General features: G+C 50.5%; 11 protein-coding genes across 11 annotated transcripts; 4 read left to right on the forward strand and 7 right to left on the reverse strand.

Annotated features, from left to right (window-relative positions):
* Positions 1–600: 600 nt before the first annotated feature.
* Positions 601–2,133, forward strand: An03g06680 (hypothetical protein; the record flags this gene model as incomplete). The annotated part of the gene is made up of 5 exons (XM_059747204.1): positions 601–655; positions 898–1,587; positions 1,629–1,849; positions 1,908–1,999; positions 2,118–2,133. 5 exons carry the CDS (start codon positions 601–603, stop codon positions 2,131–2,133), a joined length of 1,074 nt encoding a protein of 357 aa, XP_059600385.1.
* Positions 2,134–2,979: 846 nt separating this feature from the next.
* An03g06690 (uncharacterized protein) lies at positions 2,980–4,460 on the reverse strand (the record flags this gene model as incomplete). Its single annotated transcript, XM_001390507.1, has 3 exons — positions 2,980–3,077; positions 3,150–4,080; positions 4,140–4,460. 3 exons carry the CDS (start codon positions 4,458–4,460, stop codon positions 2,980–2,982), a joined length of 1,350 nt encoding a protein of 449 aa, XP_001390544.1.
* An 832-nt stretch (positions 4,461–5,292) lies between these two features.
* Positions 5,293–6,780, reverse strand: An03g06700 (uncharacterized protein; the record flags this gene model as incomplete). Its single annotated transcript, XM_059747205.1, has 2 exons — positions 5,293–5,311; positions 5,357–6,780. The coding sequence occupies 2 exons, from the start codon at positions 6,778–6,780 to the stop codon at positions 5,293–5,295; spliced, it is 1,443 nt and encodes a 480-aa protein (XP_059600386.1).
* An 820-nt stretch (positions 6,781–7,600) lies between these two features.
* Positions 7,601–9,808, reverse strand: An03g06710 (uncharacterized protein; the record flags this gene model as incomplete). The annotated part of the gene is made up of 5 exons (XM_001390509.3): positions 7,601–7,950; positions 8,048–8,363; positions 8,716–8,986; positions 9,041–9,434; positions 9,484–9,808. The coding sequence occupies 5 exons, from the start codon at positions 9,806–9,808 to the stop codon at positions 7,601–7,603; spliced, it is 1,656 nt and encodes a 551-aa protein (XP_001390546.3).
* Positions 9,809–10,338: 530 nt separating this feature from the next.
* An03g06720 (uncharacterized protein) lies at positions 10,339–12,142 on the forward strand (the record flags this gene model as incomplete). The annotated part of the gene is made up of 5 exons (XM_059747206.1): positions 10,339–10,421; positions 10,574–10,996; positions 11,059–11,443; positions 11,508–11,985; positions 12,042–12,142. 5 exons carry the CDS (start codon positions 10,339–10,341, stop codon positions 12,140–12,142), a joined length of 1,470 nt encoding a protein of 489 aa, XP_059600387.1.
* Positions 12,143–12,209: 67 nt separating this feature from the next.
* An03g06730 (uncharacterized protein) lies at positions 12,210–14,278 on the reverse strand (the record flags this gene model as incomplete). The annotated part of the gene is made up of 6 exons (XM_059747207.1): positions 12,210–12,780; positions 12,985–13,062; positions 13,141–13,590; positions 13,745–13,963; positions 14,020–14,108; positions 14,189–14,278. 6 exons carry the CDS (start codon positions 14,276–14,278, stop codon positions 12,210–12,212), a joined length of 1,497 nt encoding a protein of 498 aa, XP_059600388.1.
* Positions 14,279–14,657: 379 nt separating this feature from the next.
* On the reverse strand, positions 14,658–16,233 carry An03g06740 (uncharacterized protein; the record flags this gene model as incomplete). Its single annotated transcript, XM_059747208.1, has 5 exons — positions 14,658–15,047; positions 15,100–15,345; positions 15,409–15,575; positions 15,651–15,822; positions 15,892–16,233. 5 exons carry the CDS (start codon positions 16,231–16,233, stop codon positions 14,658–14,660), a joined length of 1,317 nt encoding a protein of 438 aa, XP_059600389.1.
* Positions 16,234–17,491: 1,258 nt separating this feature from the next.
* On the reverse strand, positions 17,492–17,848 carry An03g06750 (uncharacterized protein; the record flags this gene model as incomplete). The annotated part of the gene is made up of 2 exons (XM_001390513.3): positions 17,492–17,792; positions 17,844–17,848. The coding sequence occupies 2 exons, from the start codon at positions 17,846–17,848 to the stop codon at positions 17,492–17,494; spliced, it is 306 nt and encodes a 101-aa protein (XP_001390550.3).
* A 178-nt stretch (positions 17,849–18,026) lies between these two features.
* An03g06760 (uncharacterized protein) lies at positions 18,027–20,474 on the reverse strand (the record flags this gene model as incomplete). Its single annotated transcript, XM_001390514.3, has 4 exons — positions 18,027–18,107; positions 18,156–18,230; positions 18,278–19,870; positions 19,923–20,474. The coding sequence occupies 4 exons, from the start codon at positions 20,472–20,474 to the stop codon at positions 18,027–18,029; spliced, it is 2,301 nt and encodes a 766-aa protein (XP_001390551.1).
* Positions 20,475–23,655: 3,181 nt separating this feature from the next.
* On the forward strand, positions 23,656–25,201 carry An03g06770 (hypothetical protein; the record flags this gene model as incomplete). Its single annotated transcript, XM_059747209.1, has 3 exons — positions 23,656–24,735; positions 24,797–24,932; positions 25,161–25,201. 3 exons carry the CDS (start codon positions 23,656–23,658, stop codon positions 25,199–25,201), a joined length of 1,257 nt encoding a protein of 418 aa, XP_059600390.1.
* A 662-nt stretch (positions 25,202–25,863) lies between these two features.
* Positions 25,864–26,531, forward strand: An03g06780 (hypothetical protein; the record flags this gene model as incomplete). The annotated part of the gene is made up of 4 exons (XM_059747210.1): positions 25,864–25,998; positions 26,064–26,352; positions 26,390–26,474; positions 26,522–26,531. 4 exons carry the CDS (start codon positions 25,864–25,866, stop codon positions 26,529–26,531), a joined length of 519 nt encoding a protein of 172 aa, XP_059600391.1.
* Between the last annotated feature and the right edge of the window lie 1,273 nt (positions 26,532–27,804).

The following is a 27,804-nucleotide window of genomic DNA, read 5'->3' on the forward strand; positions in this document are numbered from 1 at the left end:
CAGTGTTCTGTATGTTGGAATTAGTTCGGCTACTCAGCAGGCAGAGAGGGTTCCACCGGGCTGAAGACGGGATAGACGGTTGCCTACTTCGGACAGATATTTGGTTTAACCGTCAAATTGATGGTCGGTGAATACATTTGCTGAGGGTTTCTTGTCTACCGGAGTAACTATGTCGGCACACGATCTGGTCTCTCATCAGAAACCAGTCCCAGCGCCATTGTCGTACGCTGGACGATTGGGAGATCCATGGTTGGCAAGCACACACAGACTCCCGGCTGAGGAACCGCCCCGGCCCGCTTAGCGCAGTGGGTGCACGATCCGGAACCTCCGCAGCCAGTGCTGAACCTGTATCCAATTTTGATTAGTGACCAAACAGAGCTGTTCTAGCTCAGGAGAGGGAAGCGTCTGATCCAGACCAAGTTGGGATTGACGTTCCTGATTTGGCCAATGTGCAGGCCGCGTAGTCCCCGACGCACCAGGATGGAACCCCGAGATTCTTGCAGGCAGGAGTCATGATTAGCCGGATTTAGAGGGATACATTAGTCCCATGGAGCCCGTGGGATCTCGGGGCAATAAGCAGATCTGATTCAGCCAGAAGACATGGTGGGTGGGTCGGTATGGCTGGACGGAAGAATCTCGTCATCCAGCTGGAAAGGTGAGAGAGATCGGAGATTCACGATGGCTGCAACCCGCGCGCGCGGGTGGATAATTTTGGCTCCCACGTGACGGTTCAGCGACATGTTCAATCCAATATCGGTAAGGGACACGGCGCCATTGCCGGTGTCTCGGGGAGAAAACCCGGACGGAATTGACTGAAGGGGAATAATGCGAACCATCAAAGGGTGGCAGGCACAAATTGCCAAGTGGTGGATTCATGACCTAAAGTTTACTCCATAGTTCGTGCCTTGTCTGTCAAGAGGGAGATGGAGATGTCCGAATCGTCATGGCGAAGCGACCGAGGAAGGACCAAGGAACGAAACCGCGGATCCATCCCTGGCGGACGCGATCGATCCTCGTCGTGCCTGTTGCAGTCTAGCGTCCGAGTAGTTCCAGCAGTGCGGGAACCAACACTGACCCTGACAGGCCCAGCCTGTCCTGTCCGCATGTTCATCCAAACTTTCAAAGTGGAGATGATTTTCATGAGCGCAGGATGGAGTAACTATACAGAATCTTTACTTATTGCCACACTTTGTTCCCAGGACTCTGGCACTCACCATGTCCTTGATGTCGATCATGCCGGAAGAACTGAAATCTCTCCTGCTAGCTACAGCAAAGCCGAACTCACCTCGCGTCTGCGTCGTCTACCATTCCCTACCTGCGGACGGGATACCTCCAACAGCAAGGGGTCCACTTACTTGCAGATGCCCCAGTGCTCGAGCAAATTTCAATCATTTACTCAGCTCAGCTACCCCACTCGCAAAACTCCGGCTGAGCAGGAGGATGCCATGCTCGTGGCTACTGTGGGAGGTACTCTCGAGTACTGCTGCGGTTTACAGACAGACAGACATAGTATGCAAGAATTGGCTGTTGTTGATGATTGCATTAAACCATCCATTGCACGCAACCATATTGAATTGGTTTTGATGGGTGGGTGTTCTGCATAGAATGTGTCAACTGTCAGTTTGTAGGGTCAGGTAACACAAAGATCATGTCGAGTGACTGCTGCTGCTGCCGGTGCAGACAGGGTGCAGATGGAAATGGAGGTCTCGTGTGGTATTTGCTAGCAATGGAGTGCCCGGCAGGAGTCACGGCAAGTACGGATTCAGCATTCCAATACACCCCGCCCTCTAGACGACCACACTCTACTTCACTTTCACAAGATTATCCTAGGTGTTACCAGAATCTGATAGTGAGGCAAAGGCTCAACCCACGCTTATTGTAAAACTATATTGTTTATCTATTACTAGTACCCGTACTCGGAAAGAATAATCGGTGCCATTAAATATTCGGAGTCCCCGTATACCCGGTCTAAATATATATCTCCACCTCAAAATACAGTGTATGCATCGTCGTAATGCTCGGTTAATCCTCCAACTTGATCTGGAGAAGCAGCAACTTTGCTTAGAAAAAGCAATATATCCTATCAAAAGTACTACGCTGCTTTCACAAACCCATAGTTATGAGTATCCGTGATCGATCATCAAAAGAAACACAACCTATAGTACGGAGTACATGCATTGCAGGCAACACCGGTGATAACACAAGAGGCGATAGTATATATCAGAAGTACCCAACGAATAGACGTACCACTCACGTATCAGATACACCACGACCCTATACTTCTGTAACTATGAGCTACTTACAGCTCGGATCCTGTCACATCATCCTTCCCCATCCAAAGAAGCAAAACTTCGCGACGACGCTAAACCATCGCCGTTTCAACGCTACTGCTGAACTACCACTATCGATGCAACCCCAAGACACTGCCTCCACAGTCAGACGCACAAGTCAGAAAGTAGCCTCTGGTCCAGCATGACACAAATTCTAGCGCTGCCCCATTAATGGGTCAGACTACCGTAGCTAGTAGATTAATATAATATCTGACTGATCGCCCCAATAGATTTGAAGTAGATTAAGCTGAATTTACCCCTTACTTAGTCACCTTCTTCCTCCACCAGACGGGCTTTTTTCGGAATTCGAATCCATTCAACCTGCGAATCTCAATTTCTCGCCGTGTAGCAGTGTTATGCTTGGTGGCTGCCTTGACGTGTCACTCTGGCCGGCATCACCGCGGGAGGCGCAATCAGCTGGATGAATGGTTGGACCTTCGGGGCACCAAGGTGCTTAGGATGGATGCTAAACCCCGGGCTGGTTGGCTGGCTGATCGCCCGGTCTAGATGCCGACAAGCTCGTTTGATTCTTTACTAGGTGTATAATTGTGTTGTTGGATGTACAATTCCACGGAGTCGCCGGATCTCACATTATCAACAACAATGAATGACAGGTTGCTCGGTCGGATATATCACAAAATCAAGCACCCTAATAAGCCACCGCATTCAACGCATGTGGGTGGTATCCGTGACTGCGAGCAACTAAATCGTCGAAGTTATCGACCGTCTCCTTCATGACATCCGTACCTACAGTAACATAACCACCGTCAGTATCGCACCTTCAAGACCGCCGCATAAATCAGAATGGCACAAACTCACCCCACATGAAATCCTGCCAGGATTTATCCGCCCAAAGATCCGGATTCTTCCCAGGGCCGCGAATAGCCTCATCGCGCTTGCGCTGTTCCTCGCCATCGGGCAAATGCAGCGCTTTCCGCGTAACCGCTGCGCTCTTCTGGATCCGTTCGGCGCGTTCCTTTCTTACCCGCTCATAAACCGCCAATGCGCTATCGATATCGTCCGTCAAAGCCAACACACACCCGAGCACCCCAGCATCCTCGATCGCCTGCGCCGCTCCCTGCGCCACATACGGCAGCATAGGATGGCACGCATCGCCCATCAAAACCACGCGATTCTCAATCCACGTCGGCAGCGGGAAATGCGAATTCAGCGTCCACTCCATCACCTCCCCGTCAGGAACATAACTCAATAAATCGCGAACGAGTCCATTCCAATCGGAATAAAATTCCTCCATCTCCCGCTTATCTCCCTTATTCGTCCAGCTTTCCTCCGTCTCCGCGCCTTCTTTCTGCGGATGCAGCAACACCATATTATACACGGTATTGTTCTTCATCGGGTACGCCATAATATGGCCTTCCGGTCCCATCCACCGCATCCCAACATTCTTCTTCAATAGTTCCCGCGCCCGCGGATCCCCTTTCATCTTGTCCTCAGGGATCTGGATCCGGTACGCCGCATCCCCGGTCGGCTGACAAATATCCTTCACTCCATGATGCGCCGCCATCTGGTGTCGCAGATCGGACTTGATCCCATCCGCCCCGATGACAACATCCCCGGATACCCATTCCCCGGTATGAAGTTGCACGCGCGCAGAGAAATCGGGCGCCGCACAGACGACTCGCGAATCAGTTCGAATGGGGATATTTTCCGACCGTACCGCCTCAAGCAGGATACTTTGTAAGTCGCCACGATGGATGACTGCAAGGGGAGCGTGATACTTTTCTCCGACCTACACCACATTAGCTTCCACAGAACCCCCGCAATGACGCAAGGTAAGGCATAACATACGGAAGGCATCAACTCCGCCTTCCCCAATTCCTCATCGTTCTTATACCTGCGGAGAGAATTCATCTCTAGCGCATTCGCCTTCTCCATGACCTTTTCCAGCAAACCCAAGCGACCGAGAATCCGCGCTGCATTCGGCGCCATCTGGATGCCTGCCCCGACCTCGGCGATTTCCCGCACCCGCTCGAGAATGGTGACTTTGTGGCCGGTCTTGTGTATCGCCAGGGCGGCCGAGAGGCCTGCGATGCCGGCGCCGACGATTAGAACGTGCAGGGGTTGACCCTTGATGTGGGGGAGGTGGAAGGTGTCTTTGTAGGTGTTCATTCTGGTTCTCGTACTGTGTATAGTGTCGTGTAGGGTAGGTATGGTTTAGAAATTATCGTAGAAAGATAGAGGTAAGTTGAGTGAGCATACTTATACTGAACCAGAGCAGTGACATCATGTGTACCAGTGCACTTCTACCACTTGTACAACTTCAATCGGTTGATGGGTCGGCAACCTCTATCTGCTTCTTAACGCATCAATTTCTACCATCTGTGGCACCGTACTTCATCGAAATCCATCTCTCGGAACACGTCTCGGGAGTCACATATGCGATAGTATACCCCCAACACGAGTCCACATTTTCACAGCAAGCAGGGATTTGCACTTTCAAGCTAATAAGTAGAACATGACAATAGCTAAAGTGGAGATGCGGATCGCCCGGAAGGAATTTGACTTCTTACTCTCCATGGAGTGTCGGCAGCCGAGTTCGGGATGTAGATTGCTGTTTTTGGGTATGATGTCATGTCATATCCAATATCCACCCATATCACGAACTATCCATTGTACGGAGTATTAGTCGAACTATAACTTCTACAATAAGGTATCAAATGTATGGGTACGGACATGGCATGAAGGTGCGCTTACTACGTTGTATATGTTGATGTCTTCCTATACTACAGGATGTAAGCATGACAGGGGAATGTCTTTTATACAGGATGCAGCATGTATGACACTACTAACAGGAGATTTATCTGCATAGAATCCTGCAACCCAACGAGAACGAACAGGATATACTTATATACGCCAGTCATGATACATGAGCATCAATATCGAACAACAAGTTAACCAATCAATTATCAACCAACCCGCCAAAAAAGAAAGTAGCATGAAATCATCCATAATCTAAGCCACTACCCCAATATTACAAGAGCTTCTTCCCCCCCTCAAACACCAACCCATCCAAATTCCCATGTTCCGCAAACCACACATCCCTCAGATAATTCCCCCGCGACACCCACGGTCCCCGATCCGCCGCCTTCGGCAACGCCCCCGACGCGCGGGTGATATACGTTGAGTTCAAATTCAAAAGCGGCCGCTCCTTTAGGCTTCCCGCCTCACCCGGCTGCAACCGTGGAATGGCTACCTTCGCACCAGCCGTCTCCAACTGCTTCAACAACCGACAGACAAACAACGCCGTAGCGTCGGCGCCCAACGTCCACGACGCATTCGTGTACCCGATCACGAACGCTGCATTGGGCAGATCCTGCATCATCATGCCGTGCCAGAGGAACTTGCTCGGGATGTGGATGGGTTCACCGTCGACGGTGACGGAAGCGCCGCCGGCCATGAGCAGTCTTAGCCCTGTGGCTGTGACGATGATGTCTGCGGAGAGGGAACCGCCGGAGGAGAGCTCGACACCGGATTCAGTGACGGTGGAGATGGTATCTGTTTTCACGTCGGCGTGGCCGGTGTGCAGGGCGCGGAAGAAGTCGCCGTCCGGGCAGATGCAGAGACGCTGATCCCAGGGGTTGTAGCGGGGTTTGAAGTGCGGGGAGTGGGGTACGTGGGCTGGGAGTTGGCCGGAGACGGAGAGGCGGAGGAGAAAGCGCGCAATGGTAGGGAAGGTCCGGCAGAACAGGAAGAAGAGGTGGCCGCTGATGAACCAGGTGATGCGCTGAATGCGCCGCGAGAGGGCGGCGGGCAAGATGTAGCTGTACCACGAGCGGTTGCTGTTGGGAAGGGAGAGGATGTAGGTTGGACTGCGCTGCAGCATGGTTACCCGCGCGGTCTTCTCGGCCAGCTTGGGGATCAAGGTGATAGCTGTGGCGCCGGAGCCGACTACTACGATGTTCTTGTTGCTGTAGTCGAGGGAATTGGGCCAAAATTGAGGATGGATGACTTCCCCAGTGAACCGGGAGAGGTTCGGGATATCGGCTTCAAGAGGTTGTCTGTAGTCGTAGTAGCCGGTGCCAAAAATGACGAACCGTGCAGTCAGGGCGCGAGATTGCCCATCGTGGTCGACGGTCAGGGACCAGAGCTGGTCAGACGAGGACCAGTCGGCGCCGAGGAGACGGTGCTGGTAGCGGATTTTCTTGTCGATGCCATGTTTGCGAGTGGCGCGATGCAAGTATGAGACAATAGAGGGGGCCTCGGCGATAGGGCTGTTGCCATCCCAGGGGAACCACGAGAAGCCGAAGGAGAAGAGATCGGAGTCGGAGCGAATGCCGGGGTATTTAAAGAAATCCCAGGTACCGCCAAGAGCATCGCGGGCTTCTAGGATAGTATAACGATAGTTGGGGAACTGAGATTGAATGCGGTATGCCGCATTGATGCCAGAGATGCCGGCACCGACAATGACAACATCCAAGTCGGTATCCATGACGAACAAAAGAGCAGCAGTATAATGATGGTGATGATAAACTGGGTGGTTGTAAAGGCTACTTATAACGAGACATGCAGCTCACATGGCCTCGGCTGCAGATGCAGCGCCATGATGAGTCCGAGGCTATCCTGATAGATCGTAACCGCCGGCCGTTGAGGCATCAAAAAATGGGCCTGGCGATCAGCGGGCAATCCCTCCCAAAGCGGAAACCCTTGCGACCCTCACATGCCACTGGACCGAACCGGCCCCTTGGATCTTTTGCAGTTCAGGCTGGGTGCCACAGGGGCCCGTGAAGACTTAAACTCGCTGTCGCACAGCCAGGATGTAGTCATTACTGTAAACAGAACTATTGTGAGACAGGTATCCTACCCGATATGATCGCTCCCAAAATCTCGCTCTCTTTGGCGGAGAAACTGGACTTGGTGCCAGCTCTCGCATCTATTACCTTGACAGTTTTCTGGGCCCTTCTGACCTCCCTTTATCGTTCTGCCGCATATCCCAAGACGTTGATGCTGCATATTGGCTATGCAGCATTTCGCAAAGCCACAGCCCGCTTGACAGTGGCCCAAATGCAGTGCGTTACATGACACCACCAACCTCTTGTGTTCATCCACTGACAACCCAGATATGCTCTTCCAACCACTGATCAAACCTACGAACGTTACGTCCGGAAGCACAAGCTACCCTCCAAGACAGTAAACTTGGGCGACGGGGCTCTGGGACATTGGATCGGGGACCCGAAAGCGGACAATATCTTGATTTGGTATCACGGTACATCCCCTTCCCCTTCCCCCTTCCACCATCCCATCTCTACAAACTAACAACAGATATAGGAGGCGGCTTCACCCTCCCCGCCAACGAAGGCTACTTCCAGTTCTTCCTGAACCTCATCACCCACCTGCGTAAATTCCACAATAAATCGCTCTCCATCTTTACGCTCACCTACACTCTCGCCCCGGGGGCCACTTACCCAACGCAACTGCGCCAAGCAACCTCCGCTCTCCGCCACATCCTTAACACGCACTCCCCTTCCCAAATTCTCCTTGGCGGGGATTCCGCAGGGGGGAACCTCGTCGGCGGAGTCCTCTCCCACCTCGCTCATCCCCACCCTCAGATCACCCCCATCCCCTGCCAAGAATCCCTCCGCGGAGCAATCATGATCGCACCCTGGACCAGTCTAGTCACGGACTACACCGACCAGGTGATCGATTCGCGCGGGGATTTAATTACCCCTGCTGTTGCGGGACCTTGGGCAAAGGCGTACCTTGGGTCCGGGGAACGGGACCATTATACGGATTTGTCCACTGCACCAGCGGAGTGGTTTGAGACCTTACCCGTGGAGAAGGTGTTGGTTTGTGGTGGCGGGAGGGAGATTCTGTTGCCTGTGATTGAGGGGTTCGTGGAGAAGTTGAGGGAGGGATTTGCAGGGGAGGTGGAGTTTTGTGTTGGGGAGGGAGAGGGACATGTGGCACCCATTTATAATTTGTATATTGGGGAGAAGGAGGAGACGGGGCAGGGGATGAGGGTGAGGGGGTGGTTGGGGGAGACTTTGTGATGGATGCAACGTAGATGATGTATGACTGGAAAGAAGTATAGAATGGTGGTAGTGGATAGTTGATTATTGATATAGCTTGTTTTTATTGCGAATCTTTGAATACTACATATGCAACGGACATGGAATATGTCAATTCTAAGATGGATCAAGACGAGAGGCCACATAGCAGTGTCTGCCTCACAATGGATTTTGACATATCACATACACATTAACCAAGTAGCCACACCGAAACTTGTTTGATTCTAAGTATGTATATGGGATAAATTATTGATTGTATCTTTAACAGAAACCACTCATAGTAATACCGATCAGATAATATTATCAATATACAGAAGGCTAAACTCCACAATCAACTACTGTAAGCACTATTTACAAACATCGTTCTCCTTCTGCCACGCCCTCAAATTGACCAAATCCTTCGATGCCAACCCCCTCGCCGTCTCCTGCAACCACGTCGGCCACGCCCGCACCAAACTAATCCACCACAATGATTCAGGCAGAATAATCTGTCCACTCCTTCCAGACAGAATCTGCTTCGCAATCGTATTCCCCACCCTCTCCACCGTCAAAACGGGCTGTTTGAATTGCTTCCCGGCATCCGTAAGCTGCTGGATCATGGGTGTGCGGACCCAAAGTGGGTGGACCACACTATACACTATTAGCACTCTTCCCTGCATCAAAAGGGAGCTGAAGGAAACTCACCTAGTCTTCACCCCCGTAGCCTTATACCAATACTTCAACTCCTGCCCCAACCCCTCATGAAACGCCAACGCACTTGCCTTCGAACAACTATAATCCACAATTTCCCCGAGAGACATGAAGCTAGCCAAACTAGCCACTGTCACTACATGGCCATGATTGCGCTCAATCATAGCGGGGAGGAACTCCTTCACCATGAGAAAGTGCGATATCGCGTTAACTTCGAACGTTAATCTGATTTTCGCCTCGGTTTCGTCGAGGATTGTCCCGTCGTTGGCAACGCCCGCGTTGTTCACCAGGACTGTGGGGTGGCCATGTTCGCGCCGGATTTGTTCGGCGACTGGGTGCAGCGCGGCGGAGGAGGTGATGTCTGCTTTGTAGAAGTGGACGTTGGGTGCTATTTTGTGTTAGTAGCTGAGAAGTTTTACATAGGGAGGGGGACGTACGGAGCTTAAAGGAGGGTTCATTAATGTCGAGAATGATGACTTTCGCGCCGTGGCTGGATAGTTCTGTCATGATTTGTTTACCGATGCCGCTGCATCCGCCCGTGAGGAGGACGAGTTCGCGGGCGTTGTCCCATTTCCGGGTGCTGAAGTTGCTAAGGGATAGCGAGTTGAAGGCGCGGTTGGTTTGGCGCAGTGCAGTGAAAGCTAGGATGGCAGCGAGAGCTTTAGGAACCAGCGGGTGCAGCAATGCCTGCTGTACTGGAGGAGGCAGATTGGCCAGGGCAGTTTGAGTCCATTCGTGGACGACAGGAGGGATGAATGACATGATGGAAAGCTATTCTAATTGGTGGTGAATTGTTGAAGGTACCTTGATCAAGCTAAGATAAGGTAAGAGCGTGGCGGCCCTTGCCATATATCTATTTACCGGAAGACCGAGGCTCACATGGCTGAAGATTGTGGCATGAATGTGGCATTCTGTACATAAAGAAACTGAGACTCCCCAAAGGGGAAATCATTGCGATTGATCCGCGGTTAACTTTCGGACACAACAAAATGCGGAGATGCGATCCACTGGTTTGCATTGACGCCGATCAACGGTGCCGATCCCATGTGAATTTGTTCCTATTCCCATCAAAGCATTGGGGTATACTCCAGACTAGTCTATCTGATAATGTTGAGAGATGAGGGGCTAGGGCTGATCGTCGGTCCACGCAACCGAGGCAAGTTGCATCCAACCGACCCTGAATGCGACGTCGATCATCATACCCTTTTCACGACCTCATTATTTCTCCTGCTCATCTATACTCTCAACTTGAACTTACTCCCTGCAATGTCTGTTCAACATTGTACCACATCATGGACTCTCGTGCTGCTGGGAGCGTCCCTCGTAGAGGGCTACCTCCTCCAACACAGTTTACTCCCCGACTGGGCCTTTCGCAGTGTGACGCTGCTGGCACTGGCAGGCAATCTTATCCTCCGATTAGTCTGGGGGGTCGTTATCTATCCATACTGGGTGACTCCATTGCGTCATTTGCCCACCCTACCGGTATACTTCATCAGCTGCTTTCTCATTACGATATAGTCACTAAAGATACCAGGGCAACCTCAACCACGCGCGCGTCCTCTTTGACGACCCCCGCGGTCGTCTCCCACTACGATGGATGAAAACCATCCCCAACAATGGTCTCATCCACTTCCGCGACATCTTCAACCGCAGCTTCCTGCTCGCCACGAACCACCAGGCCCTGCTGGATATCATGAGCACTAACACCTACGATTTTGAGAAGCCTTGGCGCACCCGCGAGTTCCTAGCAAGGATCATCGGCTTCGGGCTGATTCTATCCGAGGGCAGCGCACATAAGAAGCAGCGTCGAGCTTTGACGCCATCGTTTAACGTGCGGCATATTCGTGCGCTGTATGGGCTAATGTGGGAAAAGACGGGTTTGTTGATGGATGAGTTACAGAAGGAGATGGATGCGAATGAGGGCTGTGTGGAGATGAGTGTTTGGGCGAGGTACACCACCATTTTAGCAGCCACCATTTTACATTCGAAATACAATACTAAGTGATGAATAGTCGTCTTACGCTGGACATCATCGGTCCCGCCGCCATGGGCCGCGACTTTCGATCGCTCCACAACCCCGAGAACAAAGTCGCCGACAGCTTCCTCGCTATCCTGGAGCCGACACGCGAGAAGATCGCTTTCTTAGCAGTCAATGTGCTCCTTCCGCAATGGTTTGCGCGCAAACTGCCCTGGCGCCTGAACAAAGTCATCGACACAGAAACAGGCTACCTCCGGGATCTCTGCAAGGACATTGTAGCAGAGAAGAGAGCCGCGATACTCGAAACAAAAGCCACTGCTGCAGAACTAGAAGCTGATATTCTCGGTACGATGATGCTAGGTGGTGACTTTAGTGATGATGAGCTGGTTGATCAGATGTTGACCTTCCTGGCTGCTGGTGTATGTCCCTATCGCCCCCATACTTTTCCCAAATTGTAGAGGAATATATACTAAGTATGAATAGCACGAAACAACCGCCAGCGCCTTCACCTGGGCCTGCTACCTCCTCACACTACACCCAACATACCAGCCCCTCCTGCGAGACGAGATCCGCTCTCGTATCCCCACAGCATCCTCCCCTATCACCCACGCAGACCTCGAATCCCTCCCCCTGCTAAACGGCATCGTCCAGGAAGTCCTCCGACTGTATCCTACTGTCCCGCTGACTCTCCGTGAATCTATCCGCGACACCACTGTCGCTAACACTGCCATTCCCAAGGGGACGAGACTCCTTCTCTGCCCGTACGCTATTAACCGTAGTCCGGAATTCTGGGGCGAGGATGCCGATATGTTCCGACCAGAGCGGTGGGTGGATACAGATAAGGAGGGAAATCAGATTGTGAATGGACATGGAGGGGCGGGGACGAATTACGCTCAGATCACATTTTTGCATGGGCAGAGGGCGTGTATTGGGAAGGACTTCGCCAAGGCGGAGTTGAGATGTGCGTTGGCAGGGGTGTTGGGGAGGTATGAGGTGGAGATGAAAGATCCAACGCAGGTTATTCATATTGCTGGGGCGGTTACGACGAAGCCGGTAGAGGGGATGCATTTGAGGATGAGGAGGGTGGAGGGGTGGTAGATACTGTGGATATGGTGTGAGAGTATATAGTTTCATGAGTTACGCAAATAGTCACTTTTAGTAGTAAATAACAGTCTATAATGAACATCATTCCTTAACCACTGGTCGAGTCTTATGTGCCTGTCCATGTGCATGGGAGTGCCCATGAGCATGAGCATGTCCATGTCCATGGCCGTTCATCAATTCACTTGCCTTCCTCTTCCCACTCTTCTCCCCATTCTTCTTCTCCTCCTCCTCATCCTTAATATCATCCTCCTCCAAATCAGGCCAATCCTCCCATCCATCCTCCCAAATCCCCGCCATAACCTCCTGCTTCTCGGCCCTCTTGACCCCCTTCGTCCGCATCACTTTCTCCCACTTCTTCATCTCCTTTTTGTCTAGCAGACACTCATCAAGCAGCTTTTTAATTGCTGCCGTATCAATGCCCTCCCCAATGAAGACAATCTCCTGACGCCGATCGCCCCATTCACCCTTGAAGTCGTCTTCAATGGACTTGCGCACGTCCGCATCCTCCGGCCATGCTTCGTCAGGTAGTTCGGCGAACCACCCGCCACCACAGCCCAATGTGAGCATGGCGCCGGCTTGGCTCCATTCGCCGAATTGGTATGGGCGGGTGGCGAGCCAGAAGAAGCCTTTGGAGCGGAGGATGGGGGCGAGGATGGGGTCAGAGCGTTTGTTGGAAAGGATGGTTTCGGGGGGGATGGAGGTGATGTCTTCTTCGTCGTCGTCTTCTTCTTCTTCCTCGTCTTCAGTGTCATCTTCATCGTCATCTTTCATTTCTTCGTCATCATCATCATCCTCTTCATCATCTTCTTCATCATCATCATCATCCGCCCCAGCCGCATTCTGCAAGATAATGAACTTATCATGGAGCAACTTGAACAGCCTCCTGGGATGAAACGGCCGTCTAGCCGTATACACAAAGTTATTAATCCCATACCTGCCAACATATTAGCCAAAGAGCAAACCACAACCACAGCCACATAACAGTCAAACGAAGAAGAGATAATAAACTTACTCAACCGTCTCCGGCCTCGGCGCCACCCTGTCCCCATTCCCAGTATTCAACCGACTCATCTCATGCAGACTCCTCAACCAGCCGGCACCGCTCGCCGCCTTGACGAAATCAAACCTCCCCGTGCCCAGAATCTCCCTAACATCAATCTTGGAGTACTTCGCCTCCATGACCTTGGCCGCGGGATTAAGCAATTTGATCAGTGTGTGGATCTTCTCTTTAGCAACCTTATCAACGAGATCAATCTTGTTGATGATAATCACATCCGCGAACTCAATCTGATCGACCATCAGGTCGGAAATGGTTCGCTCATCCTCGGGGATTACTTCCCCGGAGGTATATCTATCGGACAGAAATTCCGCGGTGTCCAGGTTAGAGTGGAGATTGAATGCGTCGATGACAGTTACGGTGGTGTCGAGGGTAGTGAGGGTGTGGAGACCGCCTTGTTTGACACTGTACATACCAATCCATCAGCCCACATCAATCACGCAATAGAAGGGGAAAAGAGGGAACATACATATCCTCAATAACCTTCCTCTCCTCCACACTCAACACCTGATCACCACCACTCCCATCCCCATCCGCCTCCAACATGGCAGCCCCAAACTCCGCCGTGAACGTCTCAGCCACCTGCATCGGCTCACTAATCCCTGTGCTCTCGATAACGACGTACTCGACTCCATCTTGGGATGCTAGTCGCGCTAGCTCGGCGAGTAAGTCCCCGCGGAGTGTGCAGCATATGCAACCGTTTTGTAGCTGGATGAGGGATTCCTTCGTGTGGGAGACGGTGTGGTGGTGTTTGATTAGGGTTGCGTCGATGTTCAAACTATACCTCCATATTAGATGGGAATTGAATCGAGAATTGGGTATGGATGGATGTACCTGCTCATGTCATTTACTATGACTGCGATGCGGAGGCCATGGTCGGGCGAGAGGAGGATGTGTTCGAGAAGGGTGGTTTTGCCGCTTCCCTAGATGGTTATTATATTAGTCTCTGTGTATTTGAGAATGCAGGAGGGAGAAGTACTAAGAATCCAGAAAGAAGTGTAACAGGTAGCTTTCTCCTCTTGGATGGAGCTGGGCTGTCCAGTGCATTGTGAGGGGTTGCTGGGTGAAGGGATTCTTTGCCGGAGTCGATCATTTTCTTAGTTATCGATTCTTGTAGCTTTTGAGAGAATGAAAAGATTCGAAAACGTGTCAGTAATACATTTAAATAATTTGTCTTATATAGGTGTCACCACCAAGGTGTATATACTAATGTATACTACTTAGGGTTGGTTAGTTTTATCTCCGCTCTGATTGGTTTGCACCCAAGGTCCTCTTGTCTACAAGGTACTACATACTACTTACCATTCACATATGGTCTATTACCAAGGTACTCAGTGTCGTACCACATTGCTTACTTTACTAAAAGGAGGAGTGTAATATGTAAATAAACATAGTTCTATCTGTTTTACTGCCATGAATGACAAATCATCAACGACAGACCCTAAGTAGTTGAAGAACCACCAAGTAGAGCACTACCGCGTAACACTCTCGTCACTCACACAATCCACCCCAATTCCTCCCTGAATGTCATCGCAAACAATCTCTGCAGTGCCCTTCGGGCTCGTCAAGTTGACATTCGACAAAGTAATGTTCGTGCACACCGCATCTGGCGAACACACCAGATCAGCTACAATCTTGCCATCTTTGCCCGAGGAAGAGCCCCAGATATTCTCGAACAGGATATTCGTGATATTCACAGCAGACGGGTACTTGGCACACTCTGTAGCGTTGATATCAAAGTAGCACTGGTCCAGCACGATCGGCGCATCCGTGTTCTGGATCTGGATGTTCTTGTACGTGACGTTATTGATGCGGCCGTAGCCGACGTCTTGGCCGGCCCAGGCTTTGAGGCGGGCGCCGTTCTATTCCACATCAGTCTTGTAATATGGGTCAGTGGGGAACAAGAAGACGTACCTGTCCATTCAGCAACGTCACATTCTCAATGTACACGTTCTCAATGATATCCATCTCGCCCGCGTACTGGCCAATACTACCCATACTCACCCCGTGCGTGTTATTGCACCACATGTTCTGCACGAAAATGTTGGTTGTGTTCGGCTTCGGCGAGAAGCAGTCATCTCCGACATCGATGCGCATATTGGTGAAGCTGACGCCATCGACGTCGAGAGAGTCCATACCGTCGGTGTTGGCGGGGTCGGACTGTCATCAGTTAGCATCCATGCAATGGAAATCAACTAAAAGCCAGAGGAATAGAGGACTGACTGAAGCATTGGTCGAGAACGCATGAATATACACATTATCAAACGAGACATCATTGGTCCGAACGAAAAAGTTCGTCCAGCACGGCGAGTTCAGCTGCGTGATGCCCTCGACGGAGATACGGGTTGCATTATCGGTGAGGAAGAGAATGGGACGGTAGAACGTGTTATCTGAGTCCTATCATCGTTGCTGTCATCAGCATTGTCTGTTCTTTCAGGGAGGTACGGATGGTATCATGGTGTGACATACCAAGATCTGCTTCCCCGCAAACTCATCATACCATTTCTGTCCATTGCCGTTCAACACACCACTCCCGAAGATCTTGATGTCCTGGCCACCCCAGCGCCAGAAGGTGATGGATTTCTGGAAGTCGTAGTAAAAGTTGTTGGCTTGCCAGTAGGTGATGTTGTTTGTGAACTAAGCAGGACCACCGAAATCAGTATCATATTTTCAATACTCCGTATTGAAGAAGGGCAAGGAAAGTACCTGAATTTCTCCCTCAAGCTGCACCTCAATATTATCCAAGAATGTCAAATCTAACTTCTTCCCAATCACGTAGGTCTCCCCCTGCTTCAACAACAACCGACCGCCATGGTTCGCCTGCTTCAAGCCCCAGAGGAAGTCACTGGACACATCGTCGAGGGCGTTCCTCGAGGCCCGAATAGTAACTGTCTCTCGGTCTGGATACTTGTGATGTTGAGCACCAATGGCTCGTAGATCTGCTGTGCTGGATGCGGGGACGATTTGTGCGCCGGGGATGAGGGGAGATCTAGGGATTGAGACGCCGAAAGCGGCGGTGAGGAAGAGCGTCAAGGGAAGGAGGTACATTTTGCAGATTTATTCTTCTCCGCCGTTTTCTTCTCGTTTGTTCTGACTCAAATTCAACAGACAATGTTCATCCATTATATATGGACTCCTAGCTGGTGTAGCTGTACCCCAGATACTAACGATCGATAACATCATAGCCATCCCGATAATCTGGGGAAGGGATTGGGGTAACCCCACGGGGAAACAGGGAGAACAATTTCCCACCTGTCATCGTGATCTTGGCTGGTGCACGGGGTCGGCCTGAGCTGGCGCAATTTCCCCGGATTGTCAGTGAGGCTGGTGATGGATTTCCCACCAATCGAGGGTGACTCACGGGATGTAGATACGGTGAGTAATGGGGTGATGGGTTGAACGTTGTGGAGTGGCTAGCTCAGTGTGGGGATGGTAGCTGGCTATCGTATATACGTAGAATAAGGTGGGATTGTTGTTGTGTGGGTTTGCTGGTGGGATGATATCCTCCGTGATGTGGGTAGATGCGTAGAGGGCATGCTGTACTGCAGCATAGCATGACTCGACTATATACTGAGGGAGAAACGTATTATGTTATTGCAGGAATAATTGCTGCTTGCATCCTCACTGTTAATTCTATCTCATCAATCTCTCTGTAGTATCTCTGCTTGTCATCTGTCGAGTACTTTGACAAGCATCTCTTCTATACCATTATCCACACTCAGATCTATGCACAAGAAACTTAATGAGATAAATATTTAAACAATGTTAATAATCAAACATAAATCAAATTCTAGCCTTATGCATACGCTGTTTGCCTGCCATACAAATACTCTCTAAGTTGTAGATAAACCCATAAATCAGCCTCCCCCAAAAAACAAGTCTCTTCCTCGGCCCATCTGTTTATCTCCCCACTAAACCCCGCAGATCGTTCCCAACAGGCGATCCCAATCTCCGACTTATCCCCACATTGTCCCTCCCATACCCAACAAATGAATCCCAAAATCAAAAATCTCACAATCAAGACGCAAAACGAATTACAACTTCCTCCCCCCCAACACCAAAGCAGTAATACAACTGATATTTCCAGACCACCACAGCACCGACCGCGAAAAACTCAACGTCTCCGACTCAATAAACACATACGCAAGCCCGAACAAGATCCTAGATATCGTGTACCATGCCCCGATACCATTGATCACGTCGTTAGGGAGGCCTGTGTGTAGGGCTACTACCACTATATCACCCATGGAAGCAATTAGCATTTTACTCATGATAAAAGAGGCATTGGCTTTGGGTGAAAGGTTGGTCACGCACCAGCCGCCACGAACAGCGGGAATCCCTCGACGGCATTCGCATGCGCTGCCTCCTGTCGCTTGAGTCGATTCAGTTGTCTGCGGGTGATCTTCCCTGCTTGCACTGCTGCCTCGCCATAGACTTGGAGGTCTTCTCGGGGAGCGACGTTGTGGTCGATACGGAGGAGACGTTTCGCGGGCCGCGTGCTGAGGATGCCGTAGGCGTAGAACCAGTTGAAGAGGAGGTAGGGGATGGCGCGGTTGGGGAGGTCGTGGCCTGCTGGGGCTGAGAGGCCGAGAATTGTGAGAAGGGATCTGATTCTCTTAGTAGGATGTACTGTAGTGTGAAGTGAAGGAGTAACTTACGACATGATTGAGGTGCTTAGTTAGGAGATGCTTCTGCTGTGGAGATGGGAGAAGATTATATACTAAATCTATGTAATGATCGGCAGTCATATCGTACATCATAGCCTGTCGGCTTCACATGAAACTTTTATTCTTGATCGCAATAATTCGCTATCCCAACGCCTCGGTACTACCGACCCTTGTCTACAACAGCGCCAAAAAGTCCTGGTCCCACATATCTGGGATCGCAAAGTCGTTGAGGTCGAATAGTGTCCCGAATTCAGACTGCATCCGTTAGCATTCGTCTCTACCAGATGGCTTATCAGTACTCACTGTATCCAGCCCATAGGATGAAGGGTCGAATTGCATTTCTGGCGTTGCCAGACTCAACGATGGTGTAGAAATCGGCTACTTCTGTTAGCATATATCAAAGACGAATCGGAATTCATACGTACTGTCGATGTGGCCTTGGCTCGGACCGTCTCCCAACTTGCTCCCTGCAACATCTGCTCGCACATCTGCATACATTGCATCGCGTCCCGCTCTATCGCCTTCTGCGGATCTTCCCCTCGCAGTCTCGCCCTCACCGATGACAAAACGAGCGTCGGCAGAAAGAAGGCCTTCCCTCCCTTGCCGTTTGGTGTAATCCGGCTGCCGAATGTTTCAACTGTCCGCTCAACTGCTCCGATCATCACCTCCTGCTGCGACCGTACTAGATCATTCAATGATGTGAGTGCGCTGGACTGGATTGTCGATGTGTTCTGCGTGTTGAACTCGCCTGCCTGCAGGTACAGCTCAACGCATACCGTCAGAGCAGCGTGCAAAAACTCGTCGCGGAACGTTCCGCCGCTCAGTTGCCCCAGATGCGGGCATACCTGCGAGCTCGCCGGGGGCTCGTGGTGAGAGAGGATCTCCAGTGCGGACTCAAGGCAGATCTTCCGCGAGTAAGAGAATTTCGGCGACCGGATAATACTCAGCGCAAAAGGCCGATTCAGAACGAGAATCGATCGCCGCAACAAAAACACCAACATTGACTGCGCGAATGACGGGCCGGTTCCCGAAGGGGTCGATCCGGCCTTCTGGAAGATTTCCAAGCTGAAGTGCATGAATTGGATCAGCTCTTCGCTCAGCCGCAAGGCTTCGTCATATGATATCGTAAGTTTCAGACTGTTAATAGCCTTGGCGATGCGGAGTCGCAGGGGTAGCGACTGCAGGAGCAAAACCTGAAAAGTGCTTTGTGTGTGTACCCCTATATCTTTCGGAACAGGATCGTCGACCATATTTTCCGTCAGCTGGGAATCGTCCAAGTTAGAGGGCGGCTCGCAATCGTATTCGTCCAGGTCGATCGTGGGTGGCATCCCGCCATCCAAAGACGACTGTAAGTCGAGCTCCAAAATGGTTGCCCATAGCCGCCGGCGCATCTCGGCCCAGAATTTGGTCATCTTGCCAAATCGATGAGGATCCCGATGCAGCCCCATGGTCATGGCAGTCCGTATGAGCGAGCCAGAGGAGATCCACACAATGTCCCCGTCATTCGCATCGGCCTGCCGTGCAATCATCAAAAGACATTCAATTTGCAAAATGTTGAAATCGATGGTCGAGCTGACCAGCGTGAGCGCAATCCACGACCGAACACCGGCAATCCATTCAGCGGCTGTCTGATACACTCTGCTCTCCCCATTAATCTTAGTGTTCGGGTTCAAAAAACAGCAACTGGCTGCCATCAATGCCAGCAGCTTTGCCACAAAAGACGGTTCCTTAGGCTGCGCTCCCGCCCAGAAGTTTTCGTACTGCTCCAGGAATGTCGGGATATGCAAGATACGATGTGTCGTCTCAAACGTGGTCAGATACAATTTGAGTAGTTCGTCAGCAACTTGTCGAGGCGGAACCATCTCCTCCAGCGAGGGAGACTTTTGTTGATAGGCGCGCTGGTGCTCCTGTCGCTCCCGAGCCCATATCTCCCCCTTGAAGTCCTTGAACTTCTTGTAATTGGGGATTCTCTTCAGCGTACTGCGGCGGCCCCGCATGAACTTGCCAACATCTTCAAACTGCGGATATTAGCACCATTTACGAATTAGCCATGGCATAACGCACACTTACAAAAGAGATAGAGACGGACGAATGACTCCGTCCAACGAACCGCGTGCGGATTTTCTTCCCCCGAAAACAACACCGATCGGGGAGATCTTTCACATTGTCAATGAGATTTTGCGACTCCGGACCCGAACGATGCCCGATGTCTACCGAGTCACCACCCAAACTTTCTGGGGTGTGCATAGACCCAGTTTTGGAGAGCGCGCTTTCCAGGAACTGGATGCGATTACGCAGCTCGTGCAACTCGTCCGATCGCGCTTTCGGCTTGGTCACCCTGTTCGCGGACTGGTGCTTGGAATCAAAGACATAGAGGCCACCGTGCGCCGGGCTGGCTCGACTGCTGGAGACACGCACGCGTTCTGGCGGGGTGCGGGAAGCACTTCCCGACACCGGCGCCTGAGGGCCAACGTAGATGCATTGATCTGGCGTTTTGGACTTGACGCATTGCCCGCATGGCAGGGAGCGATCACATTTTAACTTGCGACGCCTGCAAATGGTGCAAGATAGGGGTGGTCTGCGCCGTCGCGGCGGAGACTTTGGAGAGTGGTCTTCTTCCATTGCTTGGAGAAAAGGAGCAAGATTCTAGCTCGGGGCGATGATGTGACTGATGGTGGTGGGATGGACCCGACCGTGCCAAGTCACCTGATGCAGTTCTATCGGCGGTGGAATTGTCGTGAAGTTGATGTTAGAGATGAAGCGGAGGTCGACAGCAGCGACCGGCGACATCATAGTCTTATCTGATCTGTAAGCTTACGGCCGAGCCCCACGGGCTTCGCTGCCTAATTTGGCTCAGGAGTAAGACGTGGTCATTCAGAGTGTGTGGCACTTGATGGGCTTGAGTGGTTAGTGGCAGCCTGGGGCGTACTTTGGATTCTTCGTAGTATCTCATTAGTCGATGGGTTTAGTTCTGCCTCTTCAGGAGTCATCCGGGATTACCCATCGGACTTGCTCGATATGGTTGTCCGAGATTTCGGAGTTACGGTTTATGGTTAGTCTCGCTCACATAAGCATGTTTGTCAGTGGTCCCCAGCAAGAAAAGACAATGAAATAAGGGGAAAATTTACCTGTTGAGTACCCATTCCATGCAGTGCCTTTAAATATAAACTGATTCAAGTCTGGTTCTAATTATATCCATACGGAAAATAATGTAATTTTTGGAAGAAACTCCGTCTCTTCTGGAAATGAAGTGGAGGGGACGGCAAGCGTGACGACATTAGATGTCGGCTCTAGCTGAATCTAGTCTAGCCCCAGGCCTGCATTTCCCATAAGGCTGAACATTGCACAGGTGGAGAAGCCCATCCAGTGCTTGTCTTGTATCTTACTCGATACGACTGTCCTGCCATGTGAGTCAATACTACCTAGGCTGGTCGTGGCTTCTTTTCTTACAGATAAATAAGTAATTCAATAAAGTTTAAAATAATAAAAATTTTTAGATTTAAGCTATTGGCTGGCATAGTCTCATCATCATCATAGGCACCCAAACTTGTCCTCATGACCATAAAAGCGTCGATAGATACCGTGAACAAAGCGCTGCTAAGCTAAAATAGTCTGCTGCATATCGGCCTTCGGGCCTAGCAAACACCGAACATAGTCAAACTCTTATCTAGTATTTGAAAGAATACTCTCCGAATTTTCCACACTAATATCGCCTTGGTGCTGTGACAAAAAGACTTCTAGGTTAACGATGCATTAGACTTCAAAGTCATCCACTCCTCAGCAAAGTACGTAGGTACGCCATATCTAGTTAGATACGGAATAACAGCGTTGGGATCTTGTGCAGTTTCCACGTGAAAGAGTCCCCTCCGTTCCAGGAGCGGGGCTCGACTACCTAGCCTTTAGATGTTAGATTGAGGACCCGGTTTCTACGTAAATACCATGTTTCTTACCGTCATGGTCTGAGCCCTCCTGTGGGACACCTTGTCCACATTTGCACGTTCCCTTTCACTCTATTACCGACAGATTCTGACCACTTCAGCTATATCACCACATTGACTTGGCTTGTTTCATCGATCCGCAGGTCTCTATCGGCATGTAAACAGGACTGCAGTTTGCTCCATCCACAATAGAATTCTATAACTTGTCATTGCATATTGGCGTACCAGAGTAAATGTCTTAATCACCATTGAAGTTAGGCCAGAAAGTTCTATATTTTCTGGGGCCTTGTCTTCCGGCCGCGTTGGCAACGAGCGGTGTTCCGTGTGTAAATCCCTGGTGAACCAATGGGTGCTGGTGATCAATTAGCCAGCCTTTTGGGTATTGAGAAGTCCATTCCATTATTCTCTTTGGTAGTGCGAATCAAGAGAAGCAGGTGGCGAGGCGGACGGCGTGGGTAATACATTGATCGTGGCCTGAATGTGCATGGAATTACCTATAGAGTCAATCTTATATTACCCAGGCGGGATTCGCGGGGCTGCTTAGTTGGGATTTCCTTTTGTCGTCGGCCTCAAGTGTGCAGTCGATCCGTTCTAAGATTCAAGGGCGAGAGTTCCACACGCGGTCTGTTGAACCGCTGGGACATCCCTGTGCGCTTTAGGCAGTAGTCACATTGTATCGAGTGTCTCTTTGGCTTTTGTTTAACTTCTCTACTGCAATGTCGTGTGGAGCCCTTGTCCAGGTTTAAGACTGTAAATGTTAGGGTCGAAATAGTACCAGTCCTACGGTGCATCAATGCCGAGGGTTGTCCATCTTCTCCTGTATCTTCAGGTTCGAATATTAATGTTCATTCGAGGCTACGTCGGGCCGTCATACTGGCATGTAAGCGTGGCCAAGATTCACTCCATCCACTTTCGACGACAGCTATGGGTAGGTTGCTTTATCTTGATCCAAATATGTCTGTTCACCTTGAAGAAGTAGCATATATCCGGTAGAATCATTTGAAAATGCTCGTATAGTCTACTATATGAGATGGTATGGGAGAGGAGCACTGGTAGGAACTGATGTTGAAGAGTCAACTGCAATATATACACGATCTCAAGTATTACGAAGTGGGTTCTCTATCCATATTGCCATTCACTTATAGGTAAAGCATTGACAGCAACACAGACATAGCTTCAGATTTGATCCACTGCGATTGATCTGTCAATTACACCGCATCAATTACCCAACTGAGCTCTGTATTGTGAGTATTATAAGTCAAGTCTTGGAGGCGTAGTGCATGCGTCATCAGGCACCCCATTGCGATGAATTCTCGATTAAGCAACAAAGCATTGCATGCTTGACAGAGTATCCAAAACAACGACAATCATCATTCCAGACACAGTGTTCCTAGGAATGAGCATTTGAAAGACAACCAGAACAGTCAGCCCTGGTATTTAGGCTACTCCGCGGAGTTTCTCATCAGTTGTCACCTCGGGAACAGGCGGAATTCAAATCCGACCTCGTTGGAGGAGAGGTAGACCTGCTCCATACGCAACAATATAAGCAATTCACTAATTCCGAGGCAAAATCATCACTCTGCCCATCACGATGATCTGGCACACAGTCCAACAAGTTGTCCGATGCCCCGAAATGGGAAGCCGGAGTAGATATCAGATTCCGATACCGCTGATTAATGCGGGCCCGCGCGGATGATCAGCCGCGCCAAAAGACACCCAATCGCCGCCACTCCAACAATGTCATCTGAATACCCTCAGCACTTCCTCGCCTCAACTTAGATCGCGTTGCTTTCTTTCCCTTGTCTTTTCTGCATGCGGGTTTTATTTCCTGGAGTTTCCGTCCTGAAACTCACCTCCTCCGCAACATGTACACTCTGCCCGTCTTGATTGCGGCTTTATTTTTACATGTCAAGTTCCCCTTGCTTCCGGGTCTGAGAGACACCCTCTATGGCATCATTGTCCTCAGCGCCTGCAGCGCCATTTTCTACCCGCCGGATACCAGGGACTTTATCAGATATACCAACGCATTTCTGTCTACTTCCTTTGTCATCCGCGCTGTGGAACTTCTCCTGGTCCAAGATCTGAGTCACTTAAAGCGCCTACAAAGAGTGTCTTACCTATCCTCTTCACCCGTATATACATGGGAGCCCATATCTCCCACGCTAGGCTGGAAGCGCTTTGTCCAGGTCTGCGATCTGATCATCAATCCACGCGCCGTGGGTTGGAGCTACGGCTCTCCCAAGTACCAGCCTCCCGTCCGGAAGCTCGAGGCTGCCTCAGCCCCGGATGGCGCAAATGGCTGCGTTCCTAAACGTGAGGACATCGTCCTGGTAGCGGGTGATGACCGCTTCACGTTCCTGATAGGCAAGCTCTGTCGAGCTCTCGTAGCCTATTTCATCATCGACTCGTACCAGACAGCGATTGGGCGGAACTACTCCAGCGTCAGCAACTTCGTAGAGACATTCCTGACAAATGTGCTGGGCATCCAAGCATCCCCGGCCAAAACTGAGGGTGTGATCCGGTTGTTCGTCCTCCCACCAGTACACTGGATGGCCTCATACGCCTTCGTAGACGGAATCCACGCCGCTACCGGCGTATTTTCCGTCGGAGTGCTGCGGATCATCTCTCCGCAGCTCGCAGCGGAACCGTGGATGTATCCTCCTGTCTTCGGGGCAATCCGATACATGTTCACCTTTAGCCTACGAGGCAAGTCACCTAACCCCCCTTCTTACTCGTCCAAGGGCAACAGTCTAACAAAAGAAAAATCCAGACATCTGGGGCAAAATGTGGCACGATCTCTGCCGTCGGCCATTCCTGGCCCTTTCCCTCTCCCTTGTACCAGAAGCATGCCCCTTAGGCCTCAAACGGCTCCTCATCGTCTGCCTCTCCTTCATGGTATCTGGCATCGTCCACGCAGCAGGGACCTACGCCGTCTCGAAGGACTGGTACGCCGCGTTCATGATGATGTTCTTCTTCTGCGTCCTGCCAACCTGTGTGGTCGTGCAGCAAATCATCTCCGATCAGATCTTGCCGCGTGTCCTTCCCGCGAAAAGTACTATCTCTCGGGTTGTTATTTGGCTCGTAAATGCGGCATTCGTGGCAGCGTGGGGCTATTATACTAGTCCGTGGTTTTTGAATTACAGTAAGCTCCCGGAGGCGATTGAGTCGATTCCGATGCCGGTTAGTTTTTGGGGGGTGGTGCTTGGGGTTTAGGTTTGGTTCGATATTGGCGGCGGTTGGTATATATAGATCGTGTCCTTACAAAGGAGGGGGAAGGGGTGTGATGTTGTGTGAGGTTGTTAAACGGTTCCTAGTTTGTTTGTTTTGGCATAGCGTTATGATACCATCTTATACATTTGCGTCTTTATAGGTATTGGATTGGATACTGATAGGGTTTCGGTTGTTAGCTAGGAGTTGAATACCATACATAGATTGTGTTCAGCTGGTATTATGATCCAATAATAATGCGCATTATATTGAGATATTTTCGGGTCGGCCATCTGGTTAGCAACTGCCAGACTACAAGTCCCCAAAGTATGATCAAATTTGTACTGCTTTTGGCTTGATAGTATCGTTACTGCTGCAGGTACATTGATTCATCATATCCTCTCACTCAGCGATGATACTAGTGAAGCATCCTGAAGCCAAACCTAGCATGAAGGGATAGTAGCATAACTGCTAAGGGAAGAAACCACGTAGCAACCCAACCAAAAGATTAGATTTACGTACTACTAAATTAAGATAAATCGACTTCTCCATCTTAGACACGTATATACCCATACTCCTCCCCGAACCTGGCAACACAGTTGCCTATGCGGTGTTGTCAACAACAACAACGCCCCCGTTGGTGGCCTTCTGTTCGGCGTCGTATATATCCCAGGCTGAGCAGTCAAATATTTTACCTGAAAAGTCTACCTTCTTGATGAGATCGTCAAAGCGTCGGCATGCCTCCATCATTGCCGATTTGCTTTCCTCGGTCCTATTCAGCTTGAAAGTAGGCTCGATCCCTAGGATCCAATTTCGGTCCTTTTCGTAATCTTTCAACGTCTCGCATATCCTGACGCATTTCAGAGATGACCGACCCGCTTTTGCTTTTCGATATCAGGCTAGCAAGAAAGATATACACAGGGCGGTCGCATCTAATTAATTCCAGGCGTTCTAGAGAGTCAGGAAGACCTGGGACATCTCGTAACCCACATTGCTCCACTGTAAGGCCGTTTAATAACAGTCTGTATGACGCGCATAAGAGTGACCATGTGGTCCCCATACACAGGTACCCACAAACCGCCAGAGTTACGCCATTTGGAACTTGACGGAACAATTCGGGCTGGACACGGGCACATACTCCGTTGGATGTTTGGCAAAGCTTCGAGATGGCAGCAAGGTCATTTGCATAACGCAATTCACCTATTATGAGCAGCAAGATCTCTTGGGAGAGATACAGAAGACTCATTGTGGCTATCAAAGGAATCAAAAGTGGCAAGATTTGCTCTCGCCAGATGCTGTGGCGTGCGGAGAAGAGATATCGAGCGGTGATGGAACGATGGATGGAATATCGATGAGTATGTCAGCTGTTATCAGTATAAGAAGGGTATGTAGACACCAGATTCAGAGACCCAGATAAGCCTGAGCACTTGACATATCTTATGGTCCAGCATCGGTCATCGGTTAATGAATTGATGAGGTGAGATTCGGTATTCCCCAAGTCTGAAATGTCTGCCCAAATTATAGCTATAACTGAAGCAACGGGACTTGAAGGCATACTAGTAATCGCATAGAAATAAGAACAAAGGCTTGATATTAAGGTGATTTTAAATACCCTAATCCCAGTAGCTGCCTTGCCCAGATGTGCTGGAATATACATTGCAATATCTCGAGGCGCTAGTGCGATATCGACAGGCAATGAAGCCGTTCAGGGGGGGCAGCCTCGATTTTGCTGTAACTCAGCAGCACAGGAGATCAACTATGTCGAACAAGGCACAAGCTTGACTATACACCATTGAATATCATGTTAAGTTTATCCCAAAGTTTTTGTTGGGAACAACTTAAGTAGAGTCAACAAAGGTTCGCTCAGCCGCGGTCATCTGATTGGGCGTCCGCACTGGCAGAAGCCGAGATCCCAAGTTGTGGCTGCCCTTCATCCTCCACGTCCTTTCAGCCTGTCTGCCACCACGATACTTACACTTCAAAGAATCAGCAGGGCAGTGAAGCAGCTCAGGTCACACAACTGCCGCCCATAGCACGTCTAATCCCAGACACGGGCGGTTAGACCCCAGTATTTCCCCTTTACCAGTCACCTTCCGAGGAAACACTGCTACCACCACACTTGCGGTCGGCATCCAGCTCTACCACTACAAATTCCCCGTTACCTGTCCTTCGTGGAGATGTCATATACTCGACCATAAATCAATGGCTTAACCCGGATTACACGAATTAAAGAACGATGTTCTACAACGCCCTCATCCGAACCCACCACATCACCTCCCGCAAAAAGGTGTCTGCGCTGAAACGCGCAGCCGACATACACAATTGCTTCGTGCTTCTGCGCTCCGGTGGATGTCCTGGGATAATGTATGTCGAGGCGAAAGACCAAGGCGCTGTTGAGTCTTGGGTGACTGTCGTTCGGAAACTACGGTACAAGGATTTTCAACTAGCTACGCGGCCAGGGCCCCTCCACGACGAGAATCAAACAGAGCTTCGAGATCAGCAGCAATTACCCCAGACGAAAATGAGGGATATAAGAGCCGGTGTGTCGGAGGTAGAAACCGTCAAGGAGTTTGGAAGTTTAATGGAACAACGCGGTGTCTGGAAATGGTGGAGGAAGGGGATGGGATACGTTGGTTGATGTCGCGATCGCTGCAAGCGCATGCTCAACTCATAGATTGGGCTCTCATCCTTATGGCTACCTCTGCCCTTGGCTACAGTTCAGCCCGGCATTCTGCGGGATCTAAGGTCTGGACTCGCGGTTCTGGAACCAGCTTACTAGTCACAAAGATTGGAGGCCTCATGTGTCA

The sequence above is a fragment of the Aspergillus niger genome, assembly GCF_000002855.4.
Source record: "Aspergillus niger supercontig An03".
In the NCBI taxonomy this organism is placed as follows: Eukaryota; Fungi; Ascomycota; class Eurotiomycetes; order Eurotiales; family Aspergillaceae; genus Aspergillus; species Aspergillus niger.